Raw genomic sequence first — 21,447 nt, 5'->3', positions numbered from 1 at the left:
GTAAGAAGCGTGCGTGCAAGCACACGCACATCCTCACACACACAACACACAAATACATGCCAATACTCACACAATTCCAGTTCAACACATCAACAGATGAATACCAAAGCACACACTTATACACACAGAAGAGAAACTGCACCAGCAAAACCAGGCACAGATGCTTTCAGATGGGGCACAAAACAGGCTGGCAGCAACTGCCCAGCCGATGAGCAGCTGCTAATCCTGCTGGGAGAGAGTTCAATGGGTTTTGCTGACTTTGTAGATGTTTCAATAGGAAAGACACTGTGGGGGGAAAATTCTACCAGGTGGAGGGACAGAGGAGAGAATTGAGGATGCAAGCTGAATGTAGCTTTTCTCCCAGCACCGCGAACAGCAGAGCTTAGGAAAATGTTGAGTTAAGTTTCTGTTTTATTATTGCTCTGTTTGTTAACAGAGCGAAGGCTGTGCCTTGACTATCTTCACTATGCTCGATGGATTGCCTTCCCCAGCTGCTCTGCCAACGCATCTGCTCACAAATATGGGTGCACAATGAATCACTCCATTGCTCACTCGTCTTTCACTTTCAACAGCACATGCCATTTCCATTTCTTTTGAATAAAAATGTATGCAGATTTGCTGAACAGAAAAAGAGTTGATCACAACTCACTTTTTACTAGTCTGGAAAGAGCTGCATGTAGAGGAGAAAGGGGAACTAATGTTAGGAGTTTCTAAATGAACATCAGGCCCAGGGCTATATTTCACAAATTGCTTTCAAACAGAGAACAAAATGGAAACAATTTGGAAAATCCACCTACCCCAGCCCCAAAATGCCCGTTTGCCACCTGCCCAGGTAATCAGCCCTGGCACAACTCTCACCTGGGGGAGCACCGATGCCTTAAAGCGAGGAGTGAAATGGCGGTAGGAATCTGGGCGGACGGAGTATTGGGACTTGGGACTTTGGGTCTCCTTTCTGGGTTCTGCCATACAAAGAAGAAAAGAGTACCTATGGGATGCTGCTCCTGGGAACAGTTTGGGAGCGGCAGCAGCTAGGCTGTGGCTTGCTGTCTCTTCAGATGCCACATATGTGCATGCATACACACGCACACACACACACGGCAAAAATCAGACTGCAGCATCACATGTGCTCCTACACAACTGGCCATAGGAAAACCATCAGCTTCTCAGGAGCAAAGGAGGAACATCCACCTCCTCCCATCATCCCGCTCAGCCACACCACACCGCAAACAGCCTAAGGGCATCCATGCTGCGTGCCCTGGGCATCCCTGCGAAAGCATAAGCCACACAGCTAGAAAGAGGTCTTTAACGAGAGCGGCGGAGGCACAGTTTTATGTTGAAGCTTTCCAACAAGTCCTGCCTGGGGCTGAGTGCTGGCAGCTGCCTGCTTCTGGCAGCTCGCCACAAACTGCTGCAGCTTTGAGGCTGTGCATCTATTAATAGAGACATTGGGAGCTTTAATTTCAGCCGGGTTTAATAGAACGTGCCACTTGGAGATGATATTGGCTCCAAGCTGAAGAGGGGCTTCTGGTGTGCCTAAAAGCAGCAGCAGGGAAAGAGCCAGAAAAACAAGCAGTCTTGGGGACCAACGTGAGTTTACCTCAATACTGACTTCCCTTGGTAAATCACAACCAAGGGAAGAGCCCCAAGGAACACATTGCTGCCCTTCGTCTTGCAACTCAGAGCACATGTCCACATCTATCTGTACCATATTAATAATGATCTTTATTTTTCAGGGGTAGACCAAGCTGCCATGCAGGCCTGCACACATCATGCTCCAAAGGAGCCAAGCTCTGTACAAGAAGGGAATACTCCTGATTTACCATTTGCTGATTCTCCAGAAGACCTTGAGCTCTCCTGCCTTACTTTGGGCCTCACAACAAGCTCTTCGTTTCTGACTGACTCCACCACAAGGACCGAGGCATCTTCGTCTCCGTTCGCCACCATCCTGCCACTGCCTGGCAGGCCTGCTTCCTCCTCTTTGTCCGACTCGGAGAAAATACCTGAAGAGAAAAATTAGTGGGAGGACAGAGCCATCCGTGTCCTTCAGGACTGCTTCATGTGTGACCAACCCTTTGATTCTGGCAGTGTCATTCTCCTCCTCTGTGTAACACCCCATCTGTTAGGTGGAGGGCAAAGCAGGTATTTCCTCCTGGTGTGCTGGTTTTGGCTGGGATAGAGTTAATTTTCTTCGTAGTAGCTGGTAAGGGGCTATGTTTTGGATTTGTGCTGAAAACAGTGTTGATAACACAAGGATGTTTTCATTATTGCTGAGCAGGGCTCACTCAGAGTCAAGGCCTTTTCTGCTTCTCACCCCACCCCACCAGCGAGTAGGCTGGGGGAGCACAAGAAGTTGGGAGGGGACACAACTGACCCCAGCTGACCCAGGGGATATTCCAGACCATCTGACATCATACTCAGCATATAAAGCTGGGGGAAGAAGAAAGAAGGGGGGTACATTCAGAGTGGTGGCATTTGTCTTCCCAAGTAACTGTTATGCATGATGGAGCCCTGCTTTCCTGGAGATGGCTGAACACCTGCCCGCCCATGGGAATTGTTGAATGAATTCCTTGTTTTGCTTTGCTTGCGTGCGCAGCTTTTGCTTTACCTATTAAACTGTCTTTATCTCAGCCCACGAGTTTTCTCACTTTTACCCTTCTGATTCTCTCCCCCATCCCACTGGGGAGGAGTGAGCGAGCAGCTGTGTGGGGCTTAGTTGCTGGCTGGGGTTAAACCACAACACCTGGGTATGTCCAGCAAGGTATTTACCATATCCCTCAGAGCAGCTGTGCCAGCAGCTTAGTCTACACAGGAGGGCAGAGGATAAAGTGGTGCTGAACCCCAACACCTCTGGCTGGCTTTGTCCAGGTTAGGGGAAGGAAAGTGCAGACTGGTCTATCAGTCTGCGGGAAGGGGATTACAGGCAGGGACGGCTCCAAGGATGCCGCTGAAGTAGGCAAGGAGTTTTCCCTAAAACAAGATTCATTTTCCCCTTTCCTACAAGCAGTTCCTCTTACTTTGACATCCCGCTTGGTGGACAGAGCTGACATCCAAACATGGTGGCGAGGACAACAATGGAAGAGGCACTGTCTGCCGAGGTGTCTCAGAGGCATCCTTTAGCTTCTCAGAGCTCCCTTCTGTGAAAAGAAAATGGTTTGTGTAACTTCCTTCATCCCTTAAAATCCTCTCATCCTCCTGGGTCGATTGATGGTAATACCTCCAAGCTCATTTCTCCAGCTTCCTCCTACACAGGAGAAGCCACTTCTCTTCTGTCCTTCAAGACAAGGAAGGACAGATGGAGAGAGGGACAGTGCAGGCAGGGAAAAAGAAGACAGAAGAGATGGAAGCAGGGAAAGACAGAAGGCAAAAGCTGAAAGACCTACCAGAAAACCCAGAGTGGATCTGCTCAGAACATCCCCTCCCTGGCAGACTCCCACTGAGAGGTGCTAGTTAATTGGAGACTGTCCTTTGGGGCTAATTAGCTGGTTAGCCCCTCGCTATGCGACTCCCTCAGGGAAGGAACCAAAAACCCCCAACCCCTGCCCTGAAGAGCAGAGGTGGAAAAGCTGCCAGCCTGCTGGCCAGCGCAACTCACAGGAGAGGCAAACCCACCTGCTCCCAGCAGCAGAGCAGACTCAGAGGAATGAGCCCTGGAAAGGCAAGGAGACCAGCGTTACACCAGGAGGGGATGGGGCAGGGAAGGTAAGGGGAAGCAGGGGAAGGCACTGCCCAGCACCGTGCACTTACCCAGCTGGGAGTGACCTCTCTGCAGGCAGAGCCAGGAAATCCCAGAGGAAGATGGCATCTCCCACGCTGATGACGTGCCGTTGGTCTGGGGTGAAGGCCACCTGGCGCACTGGCTCCGAGTGGCCGATGTACACCTGGGAGAAAGCATGCCTTGAACTTCTCCACCACCATGCCTGTCCGATCAGGACGGTGGTTACTCCACTCCCTGCCCAGCATAGCCAGTGTCTACACGCCTCAGCAGAAGATCCTCTCGGAGGCCAGCACCACACCTACAATGCTCAGACCTAGGGTTGATCAACCTAGGGTTGACCTTCACCACACTGATCTGGAGAAGAAAGCAGAAGCTGAAAACCCCCAAGGTATTATCCTAGCTCTCAACACCTCTGAAACTCTGGGCGAGCCATTTTCTTCTCTGGGTGGCTCTGTCCCTAGCACAGAGGCAATACCTACCTCTGTCCTTCACAGAGGGTCTCACTATGCGTGGTGCTTTGGCAGCCTCAGCCCATGCTCAGCGCATGGCATTATTACAATGTGGGAATAGGGCTGCATTTCTCAGCTGCTGGGCAGACTGGGACTGGGGACCCTGCGCCAAGTCACACAGAGGGCATTTGCTGCTCTCTTCTACAGGGATTCAGAAATGCTTGATCAGGGCAACACCAACCTCCTTCCCTCCCTTTGTGGGCAGTACCTGGAAGTTGATCTCAAAGCGCATCTGATAGTCCCACACTTTGATAACTTTGTCGCCAGCAGTGAGCAGGTACCTGCCATCCTTGCTCAGCGCCAAGGAAGAACAGGACAGCTTGTGCACGGGAGACACCTGAGGACAAGAAATGGCACCAGCAGCATTAACCGAGCTAGTTCACATCCTTACTTATGCTTCAGCAAGAGGACACGAGTGTGACAGCACGGAAAACAGAGACGAGCTCAGGCTCACCCTGAGCACGACCACACCAGGATAGCTACAGGCTTGCCGCTTGTGTTTCTTTGAAGGCTGTGAACTCCAGGATGAGCTCTTCTCTCATTTAGCCTCCTACAGTGACATGAGGTGCCCAAGCCCCACATGACACAAGACGTCAGTGCATGAATTTCATAGTGTCCTACCTCTCGCACCAGTCGTCCTGTTTTTGCAGCAAGCACAAGGATTTTATTGGAAGAAGTAGATACCAGGAGCTCGCCTTGAGGCACAGGAGCAAAGCAGACTTTCACTGCAGAGTCCAAGGCCGTGCTGTTCAAATCGAGGATGCTGATGTCCACCCTCAGCAGCTGTGAAACAAGGAGCTACTGAACAAACGTCCTGGAACAAATACTGCAGAAGCCTCAGGATTGCTCTTGTGGTTCTCCTAACACAAGGCTACGGAGCCCCCCAGACTCTTCCCTTCCCAACTAATGAGGGGCTGCAGGGTCCAGGCAATGTTCCCTACCGCCTAGGAGAGCAGCTCACAAAGAGACGTCAGAGCTGACAGTCTACACTTCTCCAAATTATCTTTCTAGAGGGGAATGAAGCTGAAGAAGAAGAAACCTTGACTTTGTTGTTCCTATCTCACAGAATGGAAAACGAACCTCATTGTAAGCACCCTGAGCAAGCGTCTGCTGTGCAGGGAAGGGCCCTCTCCAACACTGCTGGTGCTCAACGCCCTTGATCTCTCACATCTGATGCAGCCTACGGGAGTTTCCCCTCCAGCCCACGGCACCCTGCAGCCCATGATCCCTCCCCTCCCCACCCTCCCCCAGGAACAAGGGGAGCCTGCTGGGTACCTCATCTAGAGAGCAGGCCTCCATCACAGTCACAATGTACTTGGAGGGACCCACGAAGGCCAAGAGACAGCTGTCCCCACTGACCACCAAAGCATCCGGGCCACTCCCGGCATCCCGGGCCACCACGTTGCCTGAGGGCCACAGCAAGAGAGAGAGTGAAGAGAGGAGAAAAGTCCACGCTGCAGCCAGCTCACTCTGTGATGGTGCTGCTGACTGGTAGCTGCAGCTTCTCCTGCCTTCGAATCAGCCTTGGGCTAACATTCTGGCCTGAGAAAGAAGCAACCTCTGTCATAGAAGATGCTACAAATTTTATCTGCAACACCTAAAGCATGCAGGGAACCACCTCAAAGACAAGGTCTACATACATGGCTCATGGCCTGACTGAACGTGCGGTGTTTTCAAGGAGAGCAGAACAAAGTCAAGGGAATAAAATTGATCTTAGTGTTTATTTTTTAACATTATGAGAAGCTGTGACAAGGAGCTACGAATGTGAGATCTCAGCTGCAGCCTGGGTGTCAGAACCCTGCACAGAATGAAGTCAGTGCCGAACGCCACCACACTGATGTCAGTCTGGTAGGCAGATAGACCCAAAGGTCTAAAAATCACAGAAATCACAGCAATTCTTTGTATTTATTCCACTACCAAAATTCCACTGTTCTGCCCGTGGAGCATGGCCAGGCAATGAACACAGGTTCAGAGCAGAGTCAAAATGGGAAGGTCCAGCTGCAGCACTGACACCAAACTTGGGTGATTTTGGACAAATTCCCTGATCTCTCTGAGTCCCTATTCTTTCTCCACCTACTTCAACTGCACATTTCTTGGGGCAAGATCCTCCTCTTTGTACTGTATTGCATAACGGAGCTCCCTTTCCCTGCCCAAGCTTGTGCTGCCACAGCTCATTTCAAAAGCATACATTAAATGCGACACCGACGTTTTCAAGCTGCCTTGCCCCTGCACTGCTTCCCCTGCCTGCGGCTCTCCACCTTCTCCATTCACCAGCACAGCTCTTTGCGCAGCTGTGCTGCAGGCAGGATTAGGGAAACGATCCAGTTTAAACAAATTAAACTCCACATCCACAGAATAGAAAGAGTCGGGGCTTGGGCATAAATAAGTCTCTGCAATTCCAGCCCATTCATGAAATCATAACACCAAGCAAGGTGAGAGCATTTGAACCAGGATGGGTAGGGAAGGGTTGGCAGTCACTAGGGTTTGCTCACACATACCGTATAAACACAAATGACACAGCTCAGAAGGTTCGTCAGAAAATATCTCTGAGTAGGCTGAGTCTGGTTTGGCTTTGGTGCTAGGATGTCTGTGCTAATAAAAAAAGAAAAAAGGCAACCCAGAACCCCAGAGTCTTACCCAGGACTCTCAGGACATGGCTTTTCTGCACCATACAGCTGTAAAGAGCCAGAGTTCCCTGCAAACAGGAGCTGAACATGAAATTGCCATCTGGTGAGAAGGTCAGTCCAGTTATCGCAGTGCGGTGCTGCCTGAAAGAACGCAGAAGACATGAAAAAGAGGAGAAAAAAAACCCAAACAAACAAACCTCCAGAAAGCAGTAGCAACATTGAGTGCAACACAGTGAAGAACCCAGGAAAACAAAATAATCAGGGACAGGCGGAGGACCCCACCATGCTCACACCTGCAGCAGCCCAGGACAATCGACACTCCAACTTTTTGGAAAACTGAGCAGCAAGCGCAGCACTCCAGCTGTCCCTGGATGGGACATGCTCCCTCTCCTTTTGGAGCATCTTCTGCTTCCCATGCCGAGGCTCACAAGGGCTCCCTGTTCAGCTGCTCTCTAGGACAAGCTCTTTCCTACTGTTGGTCAACTGTGCACCGGGAAGTCATACAGAAAGCCCTCACAGCCTTCGCACTTTGGACTTTTCCTACCCAGAGCCTTGGCACAGCAGGCTTTCTCTGCCTGCAAACCACTCAGCTGGGACATGAGGATTGTTGAGCTCAAGAAAAGCACTTTTCTCACCTCCATGTTTATCACTGTGGCACTTGCCAGAACACCCAGTTAGACCCATACCTGCCCTGGTCCAAGTGCTTACTTGTGCTCTACCAGGAGATCGGAGGCGGCCAGGCTGAAGGTCCGCACCATCCCGCTGTCAAAGCCACAGGCCAGGATCTGCTGGGTAGGGTGAAAGGCCACAGCACACGGCATTTCGTCTGCAGCTGTGAAGTCATACAGCTGCGGGGAAGAGACACACTTCAGGCACAAAGCTGGATAAAGCTCTACCTGGCAGCCATACCTAACAACAAAACAGCCTCAGACCTCCACCGCGAGCGTGGCCCCCAACAGAAATCTGATCTTGCCTCAATGGATCTAAAGCCCAGTGAAATCCTGGGTCTTTGGGCGTTTAGATAAAGCCCTTGGATATTATGTTTTGTGTTAAAAAGCAATATTCAAAAGATGGAGGAAAAGAAAATATTTCTGTTTAACAATACCTTTAGAAGCTAAGGCCAAATTATGCATTAGGCTAAAATGCTCAGACCTCCATACTTCCAAAGAATTTCTTGCCCATGGTACCCCCCTATGCTTCAGGGAGGATATTTAATGGCCCTTGAACTGTGGAGCTTTGACAACCAGTCCGAACAGAGACTAGGCAGACTATTAATAAATGCGAGACACCTACTGACTCTCGTCTCACCTACCTGCTGCATGGAGACAAGGTCCCAGACTCGGATGGTATTGTCCTGAGACACCGTTGCCATCTGCTTCCAAATGCCCTCCACTGAGAATGCCAAAACAGAGTCCTCGTGAGAGCGCATGAGGGTGTTATAGTCCCGGGACTGGATATCCAGGTAGCCCAGATTCCCAGCAGCGGTTGTGCACAGGACTTTGTGGCTGTCCGGGCTGATGCAGACAGAACTCACTGGAGCCTCGTGCTCTGGGGGAAGACACAGGAATCAGCAAACTCCCCCGGAAAAGGAGCAGCAGCAGCTGGAACACAGCTACCGAACCAGATTCACATTTAGGAAAGTAATGCACATAAGGAAAGAGCATCCCACGACCTGAAGATTGAACGCTTGCAGGTTTGAGTTTAGTGACAAATTAGTCTCTGCCCTTTCTAGAAGTCCCCAGGCTCTGCTGTTATGGTGATTGTTTCAAAAAGAGTGAAAAACTGCTCAGCTTCTCCCCTAATTTTTCATGGACAGATCAGCCATGGATACAAGGGCACAGAAATCAAGATGGAGTGCCTGCTCTCACCCAGGAGATCCTGCTTTTCTCCTACAAGAATGAACATGAATAATTGTCGTTGAAGTAGAAGACTTCCAAGTCAGTCATCCCTAGAGACAGCAAGCATAAAAGATGCCCTTGTTCATGAGAACTGCTTTAGGAGACGTGGCAGTGGAGCTCTGGCTTCACAGCAAGAGGCTGATGGAGATGTGGCGCTCAGAAGGGCCGCTCCCAGCTCTACTCACCTGCCTCTAAGACAACAGCTGAGAAGTCCAGTGGCCACAGCCGCAGGTAGCCATCTTCTGAACCCGTGGCACAGAAGGTTGAGGAGATGCTAATACTGTTTATAGCGATCCCAGGGCCTGAAAAACCAAAAAATGACACTACCTTGTACAGTTGAAACAAGAAAACTCAAACTGAGGGTTCCCTCATCCAAGAGCCGAGTCCAGTGGTCCACCCACACCAGTGGCTGAAGTCTCAGAAGCAGCAGCCAGGAATCCCACGGTGACTGACAGTATAGGCTGAAGAGTCTCAGCTAGCCCTTCTCAGGACTCAAAACATGTTCAGTCCCTGTCCCTTTCCAGCACTCCTCTTTACCACTGTGCAACTCTCGCCAGGCACAGAAAATTCTTATCACTCATTAAACCCTGCCATATTTTTGCCTTGAACAGGATCTTGTAGCAAGGGATGTCCTAGATAACTGCCTGAGATACAAACCCCTTTCATTTCCATGTCTCACATCCTCTCTGCAGTGTAGTGAGAAGGGAGAGAGCATACAGATCTACGGAAACTGGGATTTTTTGATTCAGGTGTAAAGTCCATTTTGATTCAGATATAAAGTCCATCCTGAGAGCCAGCACTGCTACCAGGAGGACACCCAAGGACATCGTTTCATCTCCTCTTGGGTATTTTCTCGCCCGTGAAGCGAGAACCAGAGTTACATACCTCTCAAAGGGGCATGCTCTAGATTAATTAGCTCAATTTGCCAAAGTAAACTATGCACTAAGTTTTAAGATATCAGAGCAATCACACTTGAAAGTGAATTCTTCCCACTGTTAAAATTAATGGAAGAGCTGAAAGCTGTACTACTTAGTATACAGCAACAAAGATTTCCCAAACACTCTGCACAGGCTGAATAATGACAAAAGCCCCGAATTCATCTTTTTCGTTGGTCTGCTTAGCTCTCTTTCCATCTCTACATTAAGACTCCCATCAGCAAATTAAGACCTTTTTTCATGTTTCTAAAAGTAGTGTTTCTCTGAAAGTGCAATCAGCATTTAAAATGCTAAAATTCTTTCTTAAAATGATACTTTGCTGTACTAAGATTATTTGCAGTACTTGAGGCAAATAGCTAGCAATGATCTAATCAACCCAAAATAATCCTTAGCAGTAGGTAAATAGCTGGTTTATTTTACCAGAGATTTGTTTGAGTTCATTTCTGCCCCTGACAAAGGCTGAGGTACTCCCCTGCCAGCCCCCTCCTCCCTGCCTGCAGATACTCCTACCTGTGCCGCTGCTTGCCTTGTCCTGCCACTGGCAGCCCTGGGGCTGTGCGGGCAGGAGCCGCCGTACGCTCTTCATGCAGACATTCTTGTAGTCCACCTCCAGGACGTGGCCGCTCTTGCTGCAGACAAAGCTGTAAAGGAAAGAGAGCCTTGCTCTGGCACGCCAGGGTTAAGAGGGGCTGTGCTGGTGTGATTTAGTAAAAACCCTTGGTTTACACATTAAACTGTTTGCCTGATGGAAAGCAATTCTGGTTCACAGTAACCTAACAGGTCAACAAGGTGTCCAAAAGCACCTTTCCATGCACTACCCTACAAATCTACAACCAAGTCAGAGCTTCTTATTTTATGTCTTGTCCCTTTGAAACATTAATTAGCAAAAGAGCTAAAAGCTTGGCATAGACTTCAGAAAGGAACCTCTCTGCCACAGGACACAGCCCGGGGGAATGCAGGGCCAGCTGAGCCGACAGCTCTGCCTTTATGGAACAGTATGCGGTAGCAACAAAGGTCTGGCTTTGACAATTAAAATAAAACAACAAATAAAAGTGTGTATCTATCTATATGTGAGAGGATATGCACCACACTCCTCCCGCTGCCAAAAGCAAGCTAACCACAAGGCTCAGGTTGGGGAGAGATTCACTAAATACAGCAAAACACCAGTACAGTAAGAGGAAAGACCCATTTCTTGGGCTGTTCTGCAAGCAGCTGAACCTCTTTTGGGAAGTGAAGCATGCTGAGGATGGGAGAGGCTCTCCCAGCTCCAGGAAGCACCTGTATTTTGCAGGGAAAACCCAAACAAAATGCCATGCTCCTGCAGAGGAGGGGGAAGGAGGGTGCTAAAGGCAGCCGAGAGCCGTAGAGCTCCCTCCTGGCAGGCTGCCCTGCGGATGGATGACAGTGGAGCCCAGCAGCCCCTTACAGTGTGCGGTCCTCCGGCTCCCGCTCCGCCGTGTGCCCCTCCTCGAAGGCCAGGTCTGTGAACTCCAGGGAATGGTACTCGCCCAGATTGATGGGACACGAGCGCAACGCTCCGCTCCGCACTCGCCACAGCCTGACGTTGTCCCGGCCACACGATACCATCCTGTCCCGGGAGAGACTGTGTGAGGACCAGGGCAGGACTCTACTCTCCAAGCCCCTGGTGAAAGGTCAGTGCCCCAAGGTCCACCACCTGACAGCAAGGACTGAGAACAGGAATGGTAACCACAGCACCCTACTCCTGCAAGCCTGGACGGCTGCAGCAGCACAATTCCCCCCGCAGCCATGCCAGAACCAATGCTTTTGATTTATTTTCTTTGCATGCTACCTGGTATCATCAAAAAAAGCAATCTTCAAGGCCTGGATGTCCACATCAGTGTGCGCTTTGGCCAGCACAGCCACCTCTCTGCCACGGGTCACCTGAGCAGTGTTCCACACCACCACCATCTGAAGCAAGAAAACGTGATGGCAGAGCTCCTCAAACATGGAAACCTTGGCAGCAAGAGCTTTTCATCACAGCAGCTGACCAGCTGCACATATGGGAGCGTGCTTTGGAGCTGGGCACAAAGTATCGATAACAGTCGAAGCAGGGGAAAAAAACCCTCTCGCACAGAGTGTTTAGGACAGTCCAACAGCCTTGCAAAGCTTCATGGCAATATACTTGTCTGGCATCCATAATTATAGGTTCTAAACCCCAGGGCTGCCTGGCAACGGGGCTCAGACTTGGAAAGAAAATCCACAGAGGAGTGGGAACCCTGCCTGCTGAGATATAAGAGCCGTACCAGGGCTGAGCTGGTCTGCAAGAGCTGGAGGTAGCACGCGTCCGGCTGCACTGGCTCTCGCAGCACTTTGCTCCAATGCAGGTTTGAGTGCTGGCAGTGGCCATCACGAGGGGCAAGAGAGTCAAACGCTTTCCCCAAAGGAAAGGGGGAGATGGGTGAAGAAATGCAGGTGATTTGATGCTCTGCATTTCAGAACAGTATTAAAAACAGACACAGAATCACCTCAGAGGCTGGGATGGGCTGAGGCATCACCCAGAGAGAGGTGCTCCTGGCCAGCCCCCCAGCCTGCCCCGTTCTCCCATTCTGCTTTCGCCCTATTGATCCCCCCTTCCCAGTTTCAGCTCCCTAGCTCCCACCCGGATCACAGACTGCTGCTGCGTGCTGGGAAAAAAACAGAGCACTGTTTGTTTTTTCCTGCAGGCAGTACGCAGTTAGCGATGGCACAGCTAATTGCTGGTGGTCGTCAATAAGGAATCAGTGGATGAAAACAGTTCCACGGATAAAGCAAAACCCCCAGTCCCATGAAACAATTTTATTTTTGACTGCTACACATGGGATCTGCGTCATCCCCTAGCTACACTGGTGGGCGGTAGCTTCAGTGCCCAGCATCCCTTCCAGCAGCGATGCCTGCAATGCTCAGAACTGAAAGATTAAACCTTGCATCTTGCCCTAAATGCTATAAAAAAAGGGGGGGGTTGGGGCTCCAGTCAGTGCTGAACCTCCCATTTCAAATCCCATTCCTTCACTACGTGCTTGCAAGCCTTCCAGCTTGAAATGCCACACAAAGACGCGTCACCCTCAGCCCGGTGGGCCAGAACGGCTGCGGAGGCAGGCAGGCAGCACTGCTGCTCCCGAGCCTGCAGCGATCCCCGTAGGGTGCAGGCAGAATCACACAGCCACCTTCATCACCCCGCCTGGGCTTAGAGCTGGGACCACACCAGGGACAGAAACAGCCCCAAAGCTCAACCCGAGCAGGTCTCTCGGGCTGCTTCCGAAAGGATTTGTTTGCTTGCAGCTGAGGAACGTGCATACAAACACTAATAAGCATCAGGTAGAAGGAAAGTATTTTCTAAGCAGCTAATGAGAAAGGGATCTCTCTCTGACTACAATGAAGAACATGTCTAGGAAAGCCCAGAGCAGAGGTCTGTCTGCAAAATAAGTACATAATCTGGGAGAATAGCCATCTCACGTCACTTGTTCACAGGACAGGGAAACCTCCAAAACCAAGTTTCAGTTCTCACCGTTTTGCCGTGCCCATCCTTTCCGACGCCACACAGAACAGCTCCGCTGTAGGAAAAGCTGCAAGAAGAGGCCACCTGCTGAAATGGAGCTCCTTGTACCCCGAGTGCATCTCAGTGAGGAATAAAAAGGGACAAGTTCAGGGTATGGGGAGACAGCAAGACCTGAGGGATAAGCTCAGGAGGCAACTGGCAGGGTATCAGCTGTTCCGGGCCAGCTGCCAGCAGGTCTCAGTGATAAACAGAGGCAGCTGAAGGAGAGCTATAATTCACCCCTGGTTTATCACACACAAATAGCACAGAAAAGCTGCCATGCAGCAACGCTTAACCCACCTGAACACATCCCTGTGCCCAGGCTGAAACCCACCTCAGGGACGAGAGGGAGTGGACGTGGGTTTTAAACACTGAGAGGCAGCTGCCTGTCGGGAAGTCCCAGAGGCGCACCACACTCAGGGAACCCGCCTGCGCGGAAGCCAGCAAGGTGCTGTTCCCATTGAAGGCCAGCGCCGACACCTGTGGGAAGCACCAGTTTAGAAGCTCTCAAGGAGAGCTGGGATCAGGGGTACATCTGGGGTAACAAGGATAGCGCTGCCGTAGGGCTTGGTAAGGAGAGTTACGCTCACCTTATCCGTGTGTCCAGTGAAGAACCTCTGCTCTCCGGTCTGGATCTGCAGGGTCACTATAACAGCATGGCAGGGGTAGACCACTGCAGCGTTGTTCTGAGTCCACAGCGCCTGCAGCACCGAGACAGGAATGAGAGGGCTGCAGATCCTCCAGAGGTGCCTCAGGTCCTAGGCTGGGCCCACAGAGATTTCTGCAACAGGAGATCTGCTGCACGTGTGCAGGTGAGAGCCTGCTCTCCCATACAACAAGTACTCTTCTAACTCACAAAGGAAAACTACGAGCCCAGTCAACATCCTACTTAATTCAGTGGATTCTCATACCAATCAGGTCTACTACATGAACAGCAGATACAAGGAAAATGATGTTGTTGGCAGAACCTTGAACTGGCTGAACCAAAACGACCCTTTCTTTACCCTAACACAGACCGCAAGCTGGGCTCCTGCAAGGCACAGTGCCTCATGGAAACAATCCAAAACACAGCCCTTCCTTTCCAGACTCCTACAGAGCAGCTCTAATTTTAACATGTTAAAACACAGTAACCGTGAGATCTAAAAGGCCCCCATAATTTCTAATTCATCATTGTAACAATGGAAGACCCATGCACAAACATAAGCTCATGCCCATCTGCTTTGGGGTCATTTTCCCCATCAAGAAGTGCAGGAAGGGTGGCACTCAGCTGCCTTTCATGCCTCCAAAAAATCAATACCCTGGCCACATGATTACAGATCAACTCCTGAAACTGTTTAAGCTACTGACCCATTTGGTGCTGTAGCCTCCAAAGCCAATAATCATTCTCAGCTTCAGGATGGGATCTGGTAAGAGCCTCTGGAAAAAAAACAGACAGCACTGTCACACTTAAGAGCTGGACTGAAGTCCTCCACCCATGGGGCCCCTCTGTCCCCATTGCTAGTTTCTCCCTAAAGCACAGAGGCAGCTTTGGGTTCTCTCGCGGTAGAGGGAATGGCTTTAAAGTATTTAACCTGGCAGAAGTCAAATCTGGCGGGAAGGAGGAGCTGGGATTTCCCAGTGTTAAGCAGCTCTCCCACCCAGGCTGGGAGGTTACAACCAGCCCTTCCCAGTGCCCTGGGGATGCCCAGAGAGCCAACGGCTGCTGTGGGAAAGGCTGTCCTCTTACCCTGTAGGCAGAGGCTCTCCTGCCGGACGGCACGCCTGGTCCAGGGCCCTTCCTGTACACGCTCTGGGCAAATTAGTAAACATATATTATTGGCTTAAGGTCAGTTCATTTGAACACAGGGTCCCTCTTTCAAGACAAGTAAGATACTAGTGGAAAGGAGAACTGCTAGTCAGAAAAATGCCAGCAAAAGGACTCCATAGGATTAACTGAAACTCCAGCCTGAAGCTTGCATTGCTGGGTTCACAAGCATCAGCTGTAAGCGTCCCAAAGCCACCCTTGCGCTGCTGTGACTCCTCAGCGCTTCACCCACCTCCTCTGAGCTGGTGTGGACAGCTCGGATGGTTTGTTTGCTCCTGTGGTGAGCGTACACATGGATGCCACCATCACTGACTACCGGTGACTGCCCAGTGTCCCCCGCACTGTGAGGTCTCTGGTTCTTCTCTAGTTCCTGGTCTGCAGCAGGCACGGCTCTTGGAAGCCCCGGGGCTGTCAAGTTAACCTCAGGGATGCTTTTTGTAATTACAGGACACCGGCGCGGCATCTGAGAAAGAGCAAAGCCTCAGACAGATCAGCCCTCCTCCCAGCACTTTCCACCAACCGCAAAGGCAGAGGCAGGGAGACACCCGCGTCTCTCCCGAGTGACTCTTCACAGCGATACAAACAAGGATGGAGCAACATGGAGGGTGAGTCTGTGGCCAGGTATGTTAATCAGCCACTCTCATAGAATCATTTAGGTTGGAAAAGACCTTCAAGATCATCGAGTCCAACCATCAACCATGCCCACTAAACCATGTCCTGAAGTACTCCGTCTACGTGCTTTTTGAATACCTCCAGGGATGGTGACTCAACCACTTCCCTGGGCAGCCTATTCCAATGTCTGACAACCCTCTCAGTAAAAAAATTTTTCCTAATATCTAACCTAAATCTCCCTTGCCGCAACTTGAGGCCATTTCCTCTTGTCCTATCTCCAGCCACCTGACAGAAGAGACCAGCACCCACCTCATTACAACCCCCCTTTAGGTAGCTGTAGAGAGCGATGAGGTCTCCCCTCAGCCTCCTTTTCTCCAGGCTAAACAACCCCAGTTCCCTCAGCCGCTCCTCATAGGACTTGTGCTCCAGGCCCCTCACCAGCTTTGTTGCCCTTCTCTGGACACGCTCTAGCACCTCCATGTCTTTCCTGTAGCGAGGGGCCCAAAACTGAACACAGGACTCGAGGTGCGGCCTCACCAGGGCCGAGTACAGGGGACGATCACCTCCCTGCTCCTGCTGGCCACACGATTTCTGATACAGGCCAGGGTGCTGTTGGCTGCCTTGGCCACCTGGGCACACTGCTGGCTCATACTCAGCCGGCTGTCGACCAGCACCCCCAGGTCTTTCTCTGCCGGGCAGCTTTCCAGCCACTCTTCCCCAAGCCTGTAGCGCTGCACGGGGTTGCCGTGACCGACGTGCAGGACCCGGCACTCGGCCTTGTTGAACCTCATACAGTTAGCCTCGGCCCATCGATCCAGCTTGTTCACATCTCTCTGTAGAGCCTCCCTACACTCAAGCAGATCGACCCTGCCTCCCAACTTGGTGTCGTCCCTCCCTACACTCCCAGTGTTGTCCGTGCACAGTTCACCTCCTCCAGACAGCAAACCAGAGCCCCAGGAAAGATCCAGCCTTGAACAGTCTCTACAAGAGCTGCCCTCTCTCCAGTGAGCAGAGGAGCCTAAAAGCACCTGGCCAGCTGGCTCAGCACATCCCAGTTCAGAACAGCAAAGTGGTCGCACTCCTCGTTTTCTCCCCCTCCACAGTGTGAGAAGGATGGCATCCCCCAGTCCCTCTCCAAAAGCCCATCACCACGCTGTCTGGTAAGCCAGTCCGAGCACCAGCTCCCACATCACCACCAGAAGGGAAGGAGAAATCAGCGGTGAGGGCAGCTGCCTGCAATCCAGACTCCACACTGCTCTGCTCCCTGAGGGCACCTGATCAAGTTCTTTAGTCTCCAGTCCTCATTTCCTATCTATAATTTGAAGACATAACTATTCGCTGCCTCAGCTGAGACAGGGAGGATAGATGTCTGGAGATTATGAGGTACTCGGCATTTATCTTGTCTCTGCTCTGTGCTACGCCAGACTGAACCACCCAGTCATTAACTGCAGGACTGCAGTCAACAGACCATACCCAGATCAGCTGCAAATGACAACAAGCAGCTTCTATGTCTTAAATAAAGGAACTCAAAGACAAGATGTGGGGAAAACTCCATGGGAGGCAGAAAGGAAGAAGTTGCAGGCTCTTCCACAGTGCACTTACAGCTTTGGGACTGGTTATCTGATGGATGAGGGACAGTCGGTCACGGACTGCTTTGGTGAGTGTCACCGGCTGGGGCAGCTGGCAGAGAGGGTCCCCTGAGACTTGGCCACCTGGGTAACATGAGGAGTGGGTTGGGCTCTTTTGGAAACCCAAGGCATCCACCCAGGGCGGCACAGCCTGGGCTGCTGTCCCCAGCCTTCCCACCTGCCACATGACCAGCACAGCTCTTCTGGATGGAGTCGTACGGCAGCTTGGACCCTTCGGATGGGAACCTGAGCAAAATCAGAGGAAAGCGCTGTGTAATGGGGATATTGCACTGGCACCTAGGAATCCCACTTGATAACTCACTGTTATCAAGCCTCTTCACTGTCTCCTGTAAGATTCCCCCTTTTGCCCCATCCTCCCCCAAATACAGGGATACTAAAGCCTCTCCCAGGTCTGATCTACACCATTACTTTCCAGAGGTTAACTTGGCACTGCACACTTCAGGCAACTCCGCTACACCGATGACCGCAATGAGCTGCAATTTATGACCGACATGGTTCTCTGGCAAAAACCTCAACACGGATGGGAGCCCAGCACCGAAGCTGAGGAAAGTACACTTACAACTGCCCCCTGAAGAGGCATTACAGCCGATGACAGCTCAGCAGCCCCTGTCAGACTACCCTTTAACTTAGCAAGAGGCTGAAGTGCTCCCTAGGAACAGAACACACAGAAGAAATGCTTGCATTATGCTAAGTTAGCTACAGGAGCAATCCCAACAAGAGACCGTTGAGAGAGAGGACTGGTGTTAACGCCAGGCACGGGAGTGCTCTACAGCCTTTTTCCTGCCCCAAAACATCACCGATCGGCAAATAAGCTGACGAGGGTAGATGTGTTAACGACAACTAAATGCTGGAGTTGTGGTGACCAAAATGTTTCCACTCGAGCCCCAGGTTTGTCTGGACCTGTCATTCCTTAAGCGGCGTTACCTGTCCTGCCTTCTCCCGGGGAACAGGGAGGTCTCAGAGCCGCAGTGGGTTCAAGTGCAGCTGGGAGCAGCCATACCTGATGTAGTCGTAGAGGTCATGCCACTTCTCTCCCTTCGGGACAGGGAAAGCCATTTCCCGCGGCATGGGAGCGACCCCGCGGCAGGCCAGGTCGGCTTGCCGGGCCTCGGAGAAGGTCACACCTGGCAGTACAGAGATAAAGAGAGTGAATTCTCCAAGGCCCGTGGAGCTAACTGAAATCATGTTTCCTGTGGGACATGGGCACAAACCACTTCCCTCGTTGAGAACACCTGAAAAACAAAAATTACAACCCTGAGGTCTATTATAAACTAACACACCTTTGCACAGGAGTATTCCTGAAAATATCAACCTCCAAAGAAGACTCCAGAGCGTAAACCCTTGGTATCGAGTTATAAACCCCCCAGGCCCAAGATCCACTTAGTTTTCTATTCAGTGATTCAGCAGTTTCATGTGGTTTGTGTAAGGCTCTGTTCTCATTTTCCTGTCTTATTTCCTTCATGTGTTTGTAACTTCATGGAAGTCTTCAAGATATAAGAAACTTCAGGAATCAGAAAGCAGCATCTATAACTTCCTCCTCCAGCAGGCCTCGATGCTTTCCAGCAGGCCAGTTGGTTTGGGCAGATTTCCAGCACAAAAAAAGAAAGGCAGAAACAAAGGTTTTGACTGAAGCGCCTCTGCCACACTGAGCAGGTGGATAAAAAAAGTAGGTTGGAAGATTTCTGAGACAGAAAAAGCCACAGGCCCTTCCTGCAGATAAAAGCACAGGCCTTGGAAAAGCGAGGGTTGGTAACACCTTTAATTTTTTCCCCTGAAAAAAAATTCTAACCTTGGTAAGATATTTAACTTTGCTTTTCTCATTCACTTTTACAGCTGGAAAATGAGAGGACGCTTTCCTCTAGAGGTCGGGAGATTGTATTCACCAGCGCACATGGAAACTTAACATCATACCAAGTATTTTGCCCTTTCTGCTTCATATCGTACTGCTCCAGTAACGGCAGCCTAGCGCTCTGCCAGGGCTAACGCCCCTGCTGGCACCACACCTGCAAAAACAGCTTTAAACCCCCACGGGTTCCATCCAGGCTGGGCTGGAGTCACAGGAGAAACTGGAGGCCACCCTGAGGTCTCAGCTCCTCACCTGGATCGAACACCAAGTCGCTCGTGCAGAGGTTTTTCACCAGCAGGTTGGAGCAGAGCTTGATGCTCTTCAGGTGGCTGTAACGGCGGTTGAGGTAGAGGGAGAGGATGGAGTGGAGGTCAAGCACCAGGCAGGTCCAGCGCACATCAGCAGGGGCTGATCCCACGAGATCTGGGGAGGAGAGCGGCAGGTGGCAAAAGGGAAGATGGCAAAAGATGCTACAGACCTTGGACCGCGGACCTTGCGGAACGGGAGACGCAAGATTTAACATGGTTAAGTAAAAAGTATTTACCAGGCAAGACTCCCAGCAGGGTTGGCTTGTCTGTGCCAAGATGGGAAAACACGCCTCATAGCTCGCTACTGTGGCGCAGGGGTGGGGAAGGACAGGCAAGCAGCCCCACCGCCTCCGTGGACCTGCGCCCGGCCTGACAGTGCACCCCACTGCTTGGGAGAATGGGGATGGGGGACATCCCTCCTGGGAGCTACCGCTCCGACCTTCCAGCTGCTGAGGTTCTCCTGCTCAGGACCACCGCTCTTCACCTTCCTCAAACGCATCAAGTCAACTTCTGAACTCAATTTATTTCCTAACAATTTATTTCGGTAGTGACGTGCCAGCCTGGTCCCAACTGTGCCGCAAGCAGCAGCGCCCGCGCCACGCACGCTCCTCACCCCGCCTGGACGCCCTGGCCGTGCAGTCGTACACCGAGCCCTTGGCTGCTCCACAGATGAAGGGGAACTGCAGCCAGGTGGCTGTGGATTTGAACTCCTTAAAGAGGTTGGAGAAAGAGATGCGAACCACCTGGTTTTCCTGAGAAGACAGACACACACGCAGAGCTTTAGTCACCCTGGTGGCTTCGGCAGGGAAATGCTGCAGAGGAGAAGGCGCCTGGCCACGTCCCCTGTCCCCACTAGAGATGCCATGAGGATGGAAACCATCTCCAGCCTGGGGTAACCCACCAGCAGCAACAAAGACCAACCGAGTTCTGCACTCCCCAAGCACAGAAGACCACCGCTGCCACCCACCCTGGTCCTCCAATCGGGCCACCACGCTAACGACGGTGATTTAACGAGGCCGCCACGCGTCACGTACCTCGGTGGCGACGTCCAGGTGGACGACGAAGTGCTTGCGGGGCATGGGCTTGAAGAGCAGGTAGAGGTAGCGCCCTGCCAGCCCCAGCGACTGCGTCCCCGTCCGGGGCAGCTGCAGGTAGCTGCTGGTGGGGACGGAGCCCCGGATCCGGTAGACGGTTCCCTTCAGCCTCGCATCCTTCCGAAACCGCGGAAAGGGGTGATTGGGGGGGGGGGGGGGGTGTCAGCGCTGCCCACCTGCAACCGGTCCCCCCCCTATCCCGCGGTGCCGGTGCCCCCGTTACCGTGAGGGCGGCCACGTCCCCCTCCCTGGCGGAGCGCTTCCACTCCTCCACGCGGAAATGCTTGAAGATGTTCAGGTAGGGACGCTGCCAGGCTGCCGGTACCGAGATCGGCGGGGGAACGGTACCCCCGCCCGGACGCCTCCTGTTACCCCCTGTACCGGGGACCCCTGCCCTGTTGACGCCCCGTTATCTCCGTGTCCCGAGTCCCCCCAGCCCCGGTATCGCCCTCGTGCCCCAAGCCTGGTGATGCCGCCGGTACATCCGTGCTCCGAGCCCCCCCACCAGCCCCGGTGACGGGCCCATTACCTCCGTGACCCGAGCCCTCCCCCAGCCTCGGTGACGCCCCCGTTACCTCCGCACCCCGAGTCCCGCCAGCCCCGGTGTCGCCCCTACGCCCCCGGCCCGGTGACGGCCCCGGTAACCCCGTGCTCCGAGTCCTCCCGCCCCGGTGACGCCCCCCTTACCCCCATGCTCCGAGTCCCCCCAGCCCCCGTGACGCCTCCGGTATCGCCGTGCTCCGACTCCCCCCAGATCCAGTATCGCCCCCGAGCCCGGCGACGCCTCCGTTATCTCCGTGTCCCGAGCCCCGCCGCCCCCGGTGACGGCCCCGGTACCTCCGTGCCCCGAGAACGCCGCCCCCGCCCCGCCGCTACCTGCCGCCATGGCGCGCGCCGCCGGCTCAACCGTCCCGC

The 21,447-nt window shown here is 52.4% G+C and overlaps 1 protein-coding gene across 1 annotated transcript in view; it reads right to left on the bottom strand.

Annotated features, from left to right (window-relative positions):
- WDR90 (WD repeat domain 90) overlaps nt 1–21,418 on the bottom strand; it is a 32,059-nt gene extending 10,641 nt beyond the window's left edge. The window contains exons 1-29 of the mRNA XM_030002395.2: nt 21,220–21,418; nt 20,756–20,943; nt 20,473–20,649; nt 20,052–20,190; nt 19,383–19,553; nt 18,285–18,408; nt 17,442–17,509; nt 17,238–17,347; nt 15,256–15,486; nt 14,946–15,008; nt 14,567–14,635; nt 13,810–13,920; nt 13,554–13,699; nt 13,190–13,247; nt 11,495–11,613; nt 11,111–11,272; nt 10,195–10,325; nt 8,935–9,051; nt 8,164–8,399; nt 7,560–7,699; nt 6,862–6,992; nt 5,500–5,630; nt 4,846–5,007; nt 4,433–4,561; nt 3,745–3,878; nt 3,610–3,647; nt 3,015–3,134; nt 1,821–2,000; nt 859–959 (exon numbers count right to left, since the gene is read on the bottom strand). Coding sequence (XP_029858255.1) covers nt 859–959; nt 1,821–2,000; nt 3,015–3,134; nt 3,610–3,647; nt 3,745–3,878; nt 4,433–4,561; nt 4,846–5,007; nt 5,500–5,630; nt 6,862–6,992; nt 7,560–7,699; nt 8,164–8,399; nt 8,935–9,051; nt 10,195–10,325; nt 11,111–11,272; nt 11,495–11,613; nt 13,190–13,247; nt 13,554–13,699; nt 13,810–13,920; nt 14,567–14,635; nt 14,946–15,008; nt 15,256–15,486; nt 17,238–17,347; nt 17,442–17,509; nt 18,285–18,408; nt 19,383–19,553; nt 20,052–20,190; nt 20,473–20,649; nt 20,756–20,943; nt 21,220–21,418 — 3,885 coding nt within the window. The remainder of the gene's footprint in view (nt 1–858; nt 960–1,820; nt 2,001–3,014; nt 3,135–3,609; nt 3,648–3,744; nt 3,879–4,432; nt 4,562–4,845; nt 5,008–5,499; nt 5,631–6,861; nt 6,993–7,559; nt 7,700–8,163; nt 8,400–8,934; nt 9,052–10,194; nt 10,326–11,110; nt 11,273–11,494; nt 11,614–13,189; nt 13,248–13,553; nt 13,700–13,809; nt 13,921–14,566; nt 14,636–14,945; nt 15,009–15,255; nt 15,487–17,237; nt 17,348–17,441; nt 17,510–18,284; nt 18,409–19,382; nt 19,554–20,051; nt 20,191–20,472; nt 20,650–20,755; nt 20,944–21,219) is intronic.
- Between the last annotated feature and the right edge of the window lie 29 nt (nt 21,419–21,447).

The sequence above is a fragment of the Aquila chrysaetos genome, chromosome 25 (genome assembly GCF_900496995.4).
Source record: "Aquila chrysaetos chrysaetos chromosome 25, bAquChr1.4, whole genome shotgun sequence".
NCBI classification, from domain to species: domain Eukaryota; kingdom Metazoa; phylum Chordata; class Aves; order Accipitriformes; family Accipitridae; genus Aquila; species Aquila chrysaetos.
Note: the sequence above shows the minus strand (reverse complement) of the source record. Positions and strands in the feature narration are given on the sequence as shown.